This window comes from Urtica dioica, chromosome 1 (assembly GCF_054948205.1).
Source record: "Urtica dioica subsp. dioica isolate 48M chromosome 1, U.dioica_male_clone48M_v1_H2, whole genome shotgun sequence".
NCBI classification, from domain to species: domain Eukaryota; kingdom Viridiplantae; phylum Streptophyta; class Magnoliopsida; order Rosales; family Urticaceae; genus Urtica; species Urtica dioica.
This window is the reverse complement of record NC_142756.1, coordinates 17,514,938-17,527,148: the sequence shown is the minus strand read 5'-3', so window position 1 is coordinate 17,527,148 and position 12,211 is coordinate 17,514,938. Positions and strand designations below refer to the sequence as shown.

The 12,211-nt window shown below is 36.2% G+C and overlaps 1 protein-coding gene across 2 annotated transcripts; it reads right to left on the bottom strand.

Moving 5' to 3' along the window:
- Positions 1 to 4,971: 4,971 nt before the first annotated feature.
- Positions 4,972 to 9,625, bottom strand: LOC149407611 (NEDD8-activating enzyme E1 regulatory subunit AXR1-like). Of its 2 annotated transcripts, none has more exons than XM_089614567.1 (14): positions 9,353 to 9,625; positions 8,727 to 8,899; positions 8,169 to 8,332; positions 7,938 to 8,048; positions 7,723 to 7,802; positions 7,195 to 7,345; positions 7,007 to 7,118; positions 6,694 to 6,782; positions 6,416 to 6,489; positions 6,132 to 6,294; positions 5,901 to 5,986; positions 5,688 to 5,771; positions 5,405 to 5,585; positions 4,972 to 5,326 (listed from the first exon to the last, which is right to left on the bottom strand). In XM_089614567.1, the coding sequence occupies exons 1-14, from the start codon at positions 9,388 to 9,390 to the stop codon at positions 5,243 to 5,245; spliced, it is 1,590 nt and encodes a 529-aa protein (XP_089470693.1). In that variant the 5' UTR covers positions 9,391 to 9,625; the 3' UTR covers positions 4,972 to 5,242. The 2 variants fall into 2 exon arrangements, with proteins under 2 accessions (XP_089470693.1, XP_089470695.1); XM_089614569.1 differs by having other exon boundaries at positions 7,025 to 7,118; positions 9,353 to 9,624.
- Positions 9,626 to 12,211: the final 2,586 nt, after the last annotated feature.

The following is a 12,211-nucleotide window of genomic DNA, read 5'->3' as shown; positions in this document are numbered from 1 at the left end:
AACTTAGTTACAATGTTCCTCCTTTATACTTCATGAAGTCTCCAAAGTATAATAAGATAACGTATATTGGTGATGACAATGTTAGGAATTCTTGCCCACGAAAAGATACTTTTGTAAATTCTCGCTGAAATATTAATAAAATAAAGTTTTGACATTTATAAGTTATTCGAATCGAAAGCGTTATTTCTTATATATTAAGATTTATCAAACATTCACCAACCCATAGTCTTCGTATCGAACTGAGTCACATGCATGACATCTGAACTCGGGTGGTGAACTAAAATTGGTCGATGATTGGTTCGTGCATGGGTAGCTGAATCTGAAATCATATATGTGGACCACAAGTAAAGGTTGATCACTTAGTGGCCGCATTCTACACTTGTGGTAAGTGTACGACCCGGACAGATCTTGCTTGTAGATGTGTCGTTTAAGAGCCGTTACGACACACTAACCGAGATCACAAATGATGGTCACAATGAGACTTGATCTAAATCCTGAAGTGATCATGGACACTGGATTATGTTACCGCACTCTTTGACTCATTCGCTAAAAAGTCACTATCATGCTAATCACAGCTTAGGTCTTGGAAGCATTGCGGAACATGGTTTGAGTGGGAAGCGATTTACAGATATGGAATCCAGCCTTCCTGGAAGAAGGTAAATGTTCTCTCACCTAAGGGTTGATTCCAGAACTGATAGATTGCGCGCACTTTCGAAGTTTGTACGTTCGGAAAAATCTTTCGCTGAGGAAGCAACAATGCTTAGGGCTTATAGGTGTCAAGAAAAGTATAACGGAATAATTGACTTTTCTCGACACGAGTTGAACCTAGGGGATCTTGATCACGAACTGACTATATCACTGGACACTCGTCACGATGAGTAAATATAATTCCAGTACCAAGGAGGATTCAGTCTTGGCTTGCAAGGTGGAGTCTGACCAAGATTAGACAAATCGATGTAGAAAAGAAAAATGACAATGACTTTTTTATTCTTTTCATCGGATTTATTAAGCTTCTAATACTAGGTCCATACTCCTTGATTCGGCTATGATAAAGGCGGATAAGAACTTTCGAATAAGAATGTTTTCATTATTATAATCTCACTAGCTGTAATTGTGATTGATAGCATCAATTCTGAAATATGGGTATTTACAGAATTAAATAAATATTTATGGTAGTATTAATTATTTCTTGTTTGATCAAGTAAATAATTAATCAATTACTTATTTGTTTATTGTTGGACCAAATAAATAAATAAATAATTAATTGGACTTTAAGCAATTAGAATTTGCACAAAATGAGGTGCACGAATTTTAGGAGATTTTGGCAAATGATTTGCGCAAATCCTCATTGGCCGAGAGGTGGAAATTCGTTGGTACTTACCAATATTATGAGAGAATAATATTTAATATTTAAAAGATAATAAGATATTGTCCTTTATACCATCTCATGAATATTATGAGAGAATAATATGTAAAAGAAAATAAGATATTGTCATTTATTCTCTCTCATGAATATTAGAAGGGAATAATATTTAAAAGGAAATAAGATATTGTCATTTATTCTCTCTCATGAATATTAGGAGATAATAATATTTAAAATAAAATAAGATATTGTCTTTTAATCTCTCTCATGAATATTAATAAGAGAATAATATTTAAAATGAAATAAGATATTTCCTTTATTCTCTCATTAATAAATATTCTCTATTTAAACTGAAAATAAAATCTCATAGATACTGATCTGATGACTAAGAAAGAAAGTAGAATTCATGAGATAAGATCCAATGACCAAGCTTAGATTCACTAGTGTGAACATAATAAAAGGAAATAATATATTTTGGAAACTACCAAGAACATATCATTTCCACTACTATAAATAGGGGTTCATGAGAAGGCATCAAACACACTTTTGTGCTTCAGAAAATTCGACCAAGACCTCTCCCTCTCTCTCTTGGCCGACGCCCATATCCCCCTCTTGGAACTCCGTGATTCCAATCCCATAAATCTAAACACTTCGTTGTAGATCGTAGTAAGATAAAGATTATGCCCACTCATCTTTCTTATTCGTCTTGGAGATTATGTTTCGGAAGATTACGGTGTCATCACTGACGAGTTCAGAGCATCGAGGAGCTAAACCTTGAAGAAGGAGCTAAAAGCTTGAAGATAGTCTTTTAAGACTGAAGACGGAGGAGTCAAACTTGAAGAATATGAGCTAAAAGCTTGAAGATAGTCTATTAAGACTGAAGACGGAAGAGTCAAAGCTTGAAGATTCAGTAGCTAATCCAAAACATGTAAGTATTACTAAATCTCTGAACCTAGCTCTTATCGGTTGCTTGACATTGCTTTCATGAATAATTTATAAGTAAATCTAGATCTTGTTAGATAACCATGATATTAATTAGCTCTTTCCAGTGTGATTAATATTTTCCTCACTTATTATGGTTATCAAGGTGCATTAATCACCAACAAGTGGTATCAGAGCGATTGTTCGTGTCTGATACGAACTTGTTTTTCCAACAAATGGTATCAGAGCTAGTTGATTTACGTTATTAATTGATTCGTTCATGAGATTAATTTAAATGGTTTGAATGAAAAGATATTTAGATTATATTTTTCATGCAATTCAATATAGGGTCAAGCGACTATATAGCCAAATAGAACTTAAGCTTTTGCAAAATAGCCATAGTTTGTCAACTATATGCAAACTAGCCAAAGTAAGATTAATCTAGGCTGGATTAAATTTAATCCCAACGAACTATAAAGACAGAATGTAAGTTTTATGAAGGCTGGATTAAAATTAATCGAGGCAGGATTAAAAGTCGTAGTACTCTCAATTGGCTATTTTGCTATACCTAATGAAACTATGGCTATTTTGCAAAAGTCATAGTTTGAATTGGCTATTTCATACCATTTTTCCTTGATAAATGATTATGTGAATTGTGATTCAGGGGTTGATCGTAGAATATTTGATTCTCGCTTTTCTAGATTTTATGTTATACCGGAAATTCAAAGGGTATATGTTTTTCTAAACTTTATTGTAATTGTTGTATAGAGACATTTAAAATTTTGTTCCAGATCATGGTTTTTGGTTTTTATGAAAGATTGACTTTCCGCGGAAACCGACTGGAAACCTCCTTACCGGAGAGGAACGGTACCACTTCGCTGATTACTGTTCTCGTTCCAATTTTTATGGCGCTTTCCGATGATTTTCGTTCGTCGTAGCCTTTTTTGTCAACTTTCTTTTGTTTTCGATAGGTAAGTTTCGGAGGTTTCTCATACTTTGGGGTTTTATCATTTTTTAATAATTTTTTACTTTAATCCATGATTCTAAGGGTTTGGGCAATGGAAATGAGTTTATTGGTTGTTTTGTATGATTTTCTACATATTTTAAGATTTAATCCGAATTAAAATGTTGATTTTTAATCTAAATCTGAGGTTTTTAATGTTGTAGATGATGATTTGATGATTAATATGATGCTCTTGAGATGAATATGATGCTTATGATGTTTAATGATAATTAAACTTGAATATGATGATTTGATGATTAATATGATGATGTGTGATGATGAATTGTATCATGTATTCGTTGTATGAACTACAAAATTTAAACTATGAAAAGTATGTTTCTTTTTTAAAAATATTTATCTAAATACCTATCGGTTTCCTTTTTTTTTTGTCGGTTTCCTCTACGGTAAGCGGTTTCCTACCGATACCGATTTTTTTTTTTTTTTTCTGAGTACCCTTCGGTTTTCTCTCTACTAAGCAATTTATACTCAAATTGAAGTACCGGTACGATAACGGTAACGATAAGGCGAACCTTGATTTTTATTGATCAATAATCATCACAAGAGTTGAACTCAAGATAGTAGTGCTAACAAACTGAACTGATTATTTCGTTTGACTAAATTCTCCTTTCACGATTTCTCTCGGACCGGACTGACTTGTCCTTTGAAATTTGGCTCCAACAAAGGCCATGAATGAACCGATGTGGCAGTTAGAGCCGAGCTCGTTAATATGTCTGAAATGTTCTTGACCTCTTGTGGGTGATCCAGATTTCATCCCCAAACGCCTCATCTTCGAGCCATTGACCGAGCTGATCAGCGCCCCAGCGGTGGTCGCTTTGCTCTCGACCAAAAAAATTACAAGAATTTACTGGTTTCATGACAACACACGTCAACCTTCAGTGCAACTCGAACCAACGGCTCACGAGCCCTCTCGAGGTCCACCACTGCAACGGCGTCCTCTGCTACGCGTCTTCGACATTAACATTTTCAACCTCGCGCTCCATGATTTCAAGCCGTTCTTCCCGAAACTGTCACCGGGGCTTGAAGCGGACCCATGTCGTGCCCTCTGGATTCGATAGCGATCTATGTGGTCAACGGTTCAGGGTCGTTGGGATTCTATCGAAGCCCGTCTTGGCGGCCCACATTTTTGTACGGGGAGCAATTCAGAGACGGAGATATCGAGGCAAAAGACGGTTGAGAATCACACATATCAATAGACTCGTGGACGGTCCTCTACAACATCGCCAAAGAGATTTTCACATCATTTTGTGCTGGATTTTTTTTGTGACGTGCAGTTTTCAGTGAAACCCTTCGGTTATTATCGACCGTCAAGGTTTGCAGGATGGCTTTCTACTACGGGGGTTTCGGCCACTCTTGGAGGGACTCACAGCCGCTCAATCTCTTCTCGAGATTCTCTTTCCCGGATGAACAAAGACGAGCTTGTTTTCGACACAAGACACAATCAGAAAGTCAGTTTCTAACAGTGTACCAGTAATTTCTGCTGCGTTTACGTCCCTATGAAGCGAGGCTGTGATATGCTTTGTTGCAGTCCATACGTGAAGAGCTTGGTTTCGTTCCAGCCTAAGAAATTGTATTCATGATTCTGAATTTGCTCTACAGGGTTTTTTTGCACTTGATTTGAACCGTAGAATTTTCTTGCCGATGTAAATAATATCAGAGCTCTCAATTCTGTCAAACATACTTGAGCTATTAGAACTTAGAATTCATAATATGGAAGCATTACACACACCAAAATTGTCTGGTACATAGTCAATCAGCATGTGCTGGTACTTTCATCTGCATTAAACGCTGTTCATTGACTTGTAGTGAAAAGGCAACATAGACAAATGTATCATTTTTCCAAAGTTGCACAATTCACTAATTGATTCGATACTGTTCTTGGTCTATCACCCCTAAACGCTTCCTGATCTTGAACCAAAATAAGTAAATAGAGCTCACTAGAGAAGTAACAATTGGGACTTGTGATCGATGCCGTTGAAGATGAAAGTCCCGGACATTGGTACAAACTGTCTCGTTATGAGCTGTGGTGAAAAATCGTGTCGAGCTTTGTTTAATAATGGAACAAAGTAAAAGGTTGAGAGAGAGAGAGAGAGAGAGACCTTAATAACTTCTTGTGATGCGATTCCGCCAATGAAAGCAGCAACAGAATGAAGCTCGGAAGCACCAAAACGGCACATCTCATTGATAAGGTCTTCGGTCAAAGTCGTTCCGTTACAGCCCAAGTCGCCGAGTAGTCCCATCGCCGTGGTCTTTAGTCGAGATATGTCTTCATCCATGGCACTACGCACGAGTTTTTTTTTTTTTTTTTGTGTTTTTAACCACTGAGCATTTAATGTGAATTATTTACGACACAGGCATTGAAAAAGGGTGATGAGAATATACCCATCGAATTCTCCGGGAAAGCTGTTGTAATTTGCAGCGAACCTATCAACGGCTCTTAGCAGAATGTAGAATCCTACAGCCACGCTGTTAGAAAGCTTAAATGAGAAGAGTAAGAAAAAAAATATGAACCTTTGTAGCTATGTATGTATATTCCCTAAAAATGCAATAACCCCCTTTTTTTATCTTCCTCTTCAGAAATCAGCTCAAGAGTACCTGTAATCTTCATCTGTTATGTACTTCTGCAATTCTGACAGCATCGGTGTATTGACTTCCTCCTCAAGTAAACGGTATCTACAAACCTACAAGAAAAATATCATTAATCACCCTTCACCATTCTATATGCATGATATACATACATACATACATACATACATACATACATACATATATACATATATGTGTCCGTGTGTGTGTGTGTATCTACATTGGAAAGTGATCGCTTACTCTAAGTTTCCTAGCATTCTTGCAAAAGCTTTTCATTGTTGATTTTGAGATACTACTTGGATCTCTACCGATTTTCTTCAGAATAGCCTTAACCCGTTGCTCAATGGCGTGATAATCAGCTTCAGCCTTTGCCATGTAGATATTCTGCAAGTTCACATAATGCCTAGAACATATTCGATTCAGCAATTGTATCAGAAAATTCACTCTCTCGTGTCAAACATAAATAAAATAAAATAAACAGGATGAATATGATTGTAAATAGAATTTGAGACTTGGGTACTGACTCGGTCGACGACGTCATATCTGGGATTGACCCCTCCAAAGGTGCTTCACCGCCGCCTTCACTTTTAATGAATTCCTGCAAATGGAGACAAATCAATTCTAAGTACTTCAAATTATCCCAAAAAGATAAATAATAATTATTATTACTTTATGCATGAAGCATTGGAGAAGAATGGAAGTTTCAAAAATGGCTCCACAGAAAAGGAAATAGCTGTGATGCAAATACTGTCTCCAGCACAAGAGTAACCGATAGGATATGAGGAATTTCGGTTCAACGAACCTTCAAAGCTGCAACCATTATCCAAAAATCTGATGAATTCACATCGATTTCAGCAGAAGTATCATTGATGATCTGTTGCAAATCGGAACCTGAGATGCATTGGAGAGATTTTAGTTATGCTGAAATATAAATAATTCAGATCACAAAATGGAAAAATATATAAATGACAAGCGTGATGACTTTCCCTTTTCATTCATTCTAATCTAACCATAAACAAAAACAAGTTTGAGTTCAAAACTGAAATTGTGATAAGCCACGAACATGTATATATATATATATATATATATATATATATATATATATAAACATACATATATATATATAGACATACTAATTCCCCGTGGAGCAAAGACTTTGAAAGAGGCATCGATAGCTTCCTTGTAATTATCTTCATCTGCAGCGATCATCCTTGCTTTAAGAAGCTCCTGAGAATACATTTCCAGCTTAAATGGATTAGTGAAACCTAAAAACAGAAAGCTTTTATAGAGCAACTGGGTAAACCTTGAATTCTTTTTTCTCTTCTCTGGTTGAAGGAAGAGTACCATCGTGACTTTTGGTCCACTCTTGGGCCTTCTTGACAAGAATGACAACGTACGGAATGTGCTTGTGGGTAACAGGATCCGCAACATCCACATCAATTGTTTCAGCAAAGCTGTCCATAATAAGATAAACATAATTTATATATATGCAATATAATGGTGTTCTAGCTAAATAGCCAACTAATGAATTCGCTAAATCGCTTAGGTTTGTCTCTACAATTAGCAAAATAGCCTAAAAGCTTGTTTAAAATTAGCAAAATAGCCTAAAAGCTTGTTTAAAATTAGCAAAATAGCCCAAAAAAAAATCAGGTTTATATGTGAAAATTTATTATATACGTATCAAAAGAATTGTTGACAGTGTCAAACTTCGGCTATTTTGATAAAAACTTAAAACCCTAGCTATTTTGCAAATAAATTGTTTTGAATTGCTATTTTATATATTTTTTCTATAATATATTATCTAGCAAGCAAGCAAAGACACAGTTCATACCTCTTGAGCTCAGGCCAGGGGTTATTTAGCCGGAGATCATCTAGAAAATGATCGGGCTTTGATTCAATAATAGTATGTTCCTGTCAAACACGTGTGTATTCATATAATAAGTACTAACAGATTGAAAAAGTTCGCTCATTTTAACCTCGGTCCTGAATCATCTAAATTAAGACAAAAACAGTTATAAACAACCGAAATCAAAACTATAAGATTACCTTTACACTTATGCGTACTAATCCAGTGAGGCCGTATGAGCGAGCAAAAACCACCATCACATTGGCCGCTCTGCAGATTCTATCCAGCTTTATCATCGAGTTTTCCACCAGCTGATTTGTACAGTTAAAATCCCCCCGATTCAGTAATTTCTTAAACTTCAAGCCACGAGAATAATTTTTAAATGGAGAAAAAAAAAAAATACGGGTTTCTTTAATCACCACCGTATGTACCTGAGTTGCCACAACCAAGGTGAAACTAGAGAAAAACGAAGGCTTTCTCTCGATCAGCGCCTCCGGAGACTCTTCGATAAATTTGGCCTTAACAGCATCGTTCAACTCTTGAAGAAACGCGCAAACACACTTTGCCTTGGATTTCCCAACGCTCGACTCATCCACTAACAATACACAATAATATATATATATATATATATATTATATATATATATATATTATATATATATATATATATATATATATACATATAATTGTTAAAAGCTCTTGATTCTACTACTCGGAGGCTCTCTCTATCAATGACAATACTTTGACCCTTGTGGCTCTAGAATGTACATTATTAGTTGCAAATTGAGAGAAAATCTGTATCTTGTCGTAGCAACTGTACTCTCTTAATATTTTCCAGAACATATGACGATTTTTATTTCACATAATTGTTATTATCATAGTTATGAAACTAGTGGGAATTATTCGTTGACATTAAAAATAAATAAATAAAATAAAACCATCAAAAAATCGACGAAACAAAACACAAGAAGAGAAGCGAGAGAGACATACCCATAAAGTTATTTCCGAGATCGCCTTCCACGACTTTGGACCCGTCAACTACGGTGATGCTTCCGACCCCACCGAGGACGAGATTCTTCAGCGTCTCCGAACCGGTGGGCCCGCAATTGAGTAGACATATGCTTGCTTTCTCCAGAGCCGCTTGACCCTGCTCGCCCCATATTCTGCAAAAAAAAAAAAAAAAAATTCTTACGAGAACACCAAAACTAACATTTAACCCGAAAAGATATCGTAACGATCTTCAGCACAAGTAAATAAGGTTGTAACTTTCACATAATCTACTCCGTTATTTCGACCCGAACAGGTTCTTGTGAATCGTTTCATTCAGTGGATTTGAAGTAAACAACGAGATGACGATATGTGACTAAACCACTTCAAATATCAAAATCTTTTACACAATCTAGCTATACTTGCACAAAGCATACTATTCTAAACACAAATTGCCTTAGAAATAAGCTAACCAATTCGTAAACCTAATCTACAACGAAATCAGAGGAACGAAATCTTCGCAGGCGTGATACGAATCTCTGTAGCTCAAAAAATCAGGCACCGCTCCGTTTCTACCTTTCTGATTTAATTGAAAAAAAAAAAAAAAGAGAGAAGTAAAGAGGAATCACCTGAGTTGTCGATCGTATTTGGTCTTGGGTTCAATCATCGTTAGCTTGGAAAATATACGTATATGTGTATCGAAGGATGTTTGGGACTTTGGGTTCTCGCTTGATAGCTACGCAGAGAAGAGTATAAAGAAAGAGTGAAGTTAACAGAAATCAAGTGTGTGCGAGAGTGAGACACAGCTTAGGGGACCATAGAGAACAAACTCTCTTCTTTGCAATTGCTTTGCAACGCAGATGACCGGAATGTCATTTTTTTAAATGAGGAAGTGATATCCTTATTTTTTTTTTTTTAATCTTTTGGCTAATCTGTTTTTAGTTTTCACCACCCTTTGCTTTTTCTCTAACTTAGTAATAGTAACTTTTAATTATTTTTGCTCTTACGTTTTACCCTAACTAACGTGGTAGATTTTGCAGTGACCAGTGATTTTAATTCGTTAAAAAAATTGACAAAACAGTCCTTTTAAACTAATCGGTTAGAAGACAATTATAAACCGTAGTTAGTGGTAAATACGTCTACTCCTAAAATGACTTAAAAGGGTGGAGGGATTCTCGCTCTTGCCGTAATTGTTTCTTCTTTGCGCGGAGGGATTCTCTTGGATGTTGGTTGAGGTGGAAAGGGTGAGAATTCTATCCCGTGCTGGTTGCAATCGGTATAGCCCTTTAGTGAATCATCTCTTCTTCGCAGACAACAACCTTCTATTTTGTAAGGCTTCGGAACAGAATTGTCAAGTCATTATGGATATCCTAGGTCTTTCCGAAGCGGCTTCGGGGCAAGTCATCAACAGAGACAAATCAACCATCTCGTTCAGCCCATGTGTCTCTCGAACGAGGTTAGATCGGCGCTTAAGGATAACATGGGTATCATTTTTTACAAACCCATGAAAATTACATCGATCTCTCACAAATATTTTGGTCAAATTAGACCATTTGACTTGATGAGGTGGTTTTTTATTTAAATTTCCTTATTCACTCTGTAGTAACCCCGTAACTCTTCTCTCTCTCTCTCTCTCTCTCTCTCTCTCTCTCTCTCTCTCTCTCTCTCTCTTTTCCCTTATTCGCTTATCACTTCTGTCTCTCTCTCCATCTCTTTCAAATTTTGTTTCTTTTTACACTCAAAACTTCAATCGACCATATCTCCATTGTTTAAGCTCCGAATTGGGTAATTCTAAGTGTTATGAACTCGTGTCGAAGAGAGGTTCAAGAAAATACCCATTATGTTTGCTAAAAAATTCGATTCATTGCCGTGGAAGTTCGTCGCAAAAGAGTGCCGGCATAAAAATGAAGTTCATGGTATGGGTAACTAAAGCCCTCATGTAATTTCTCCGATCGGTGGTCGGAGATGCTCCGTTTTGCTTGAAGTACGTTATGAAAATAAAAGGCCTAGATCTATATTGATGTGTTGTAATTTTGATGAAATTGACTTCGTCATGGTATTTAGAAGGTGAAAAAGTGTAGGTGGGAGTAATGGCTAATTTTCCTGATCATCGAAAAATGCCTTTATCGTCGGACCGCCGCCGAACCACCGCGGTCACCGAAAATTCGGTGTCATAATTTCAAGCTGAGACTATCCCAGAGTTACTTCGTCATTAAGAATGCAACCATGCTTTTCGTTCAACCAAATTCACAACAAATTTCAAATTCAATACAACCGGTCGATTATACGCACGTCGAAATGGTGTTATATGAGATCTGTTGAGTCCTGTTTGAGATCCAAAAAGGTAGGGGCTCTATTACTCTTTCTTTATGAGAGTTTTCTTTAATTAAAAATAGTTAGTACTAGAGTAGATGATTAGGTGAAACATTAAACCAAATAGGCCCGTTCCAATTTGTCGACGGGATGGAGTTTTTGAATAATTATAACATAGTATGATTATATAAATTAAACTGGAATCAAAGTATTCGTTGTCGGGCGATGTGCTTCCGTCCGGAGACATTATTGTCCAAAAAAGTTTATTGGAGGGAGCGATGGCGAATTCCGCTTACCTTGGCTGAGCAGCGGGTTTGCGAGGGCGAGACTTGGGTTTACTAGTCGTCGGACCCACCTCGCCCAGTTACTTTGGGTCTGTCATCGATTGCAAGTGATGTGAGTCCCCACCTGTCACCTTATGGTCCGAAGTAGCTATTCTTGGCTTCATGCCATAGATTTCGTAATGGTTTATAACTTGAGTTTTATAAATTGTTGTTAATAATAAGTTAATAACGTAAAGTTGGTAATTATGTTTTTGATAAATAATATTGTACGATGTATACTAAAATGAGCAAAACCTTAGGTTGGATAATGGTTCTCCTGCTAAGCATGTTGAAGCTCATCTTTTTTTCTTCTAATTTTTCCACTTCAGGTTTTTTTTTTAAGATAAAAGATCTAATTGTAGAAATATTGTGGTGTCGCAACAAATGACGTGGAGATACACTTTTTAGTAAGGTATTCTTTTCCTTGACTGTAACACTTTGACTGAGATGAGTCGATGATATTTTTCATTTTATATATTAATTGTGCTACACTAAACTTTGATGATTTGTTGACTGGCTGTTAAGTTTTAATTGTTTACGTGTTTAAAACCCATGGGTGTATATTCTGTTGACTTTTTAAATGAAGTCTGACGGGGAATTTTATTTTGTCGTCTAGTGTGATTTTTTTATTCGTTTGAATCTTTTTTTTTACCCCTTATTTTGGGGCATCACAAATTTTGGTATTAGAACTTAGGTTTCGGATAACCTACGAGTGAAGAATCATTTCATTAGTGTCGGCCGATGTGGTATTTTTATATTTTATTTTATCATCGAGAAATCTTGAGTCTGAAGTATGTAGTCAAGAATAAATTCGTTGGGATCGATCAATCTTGAAATTATAATGTTAGTGAA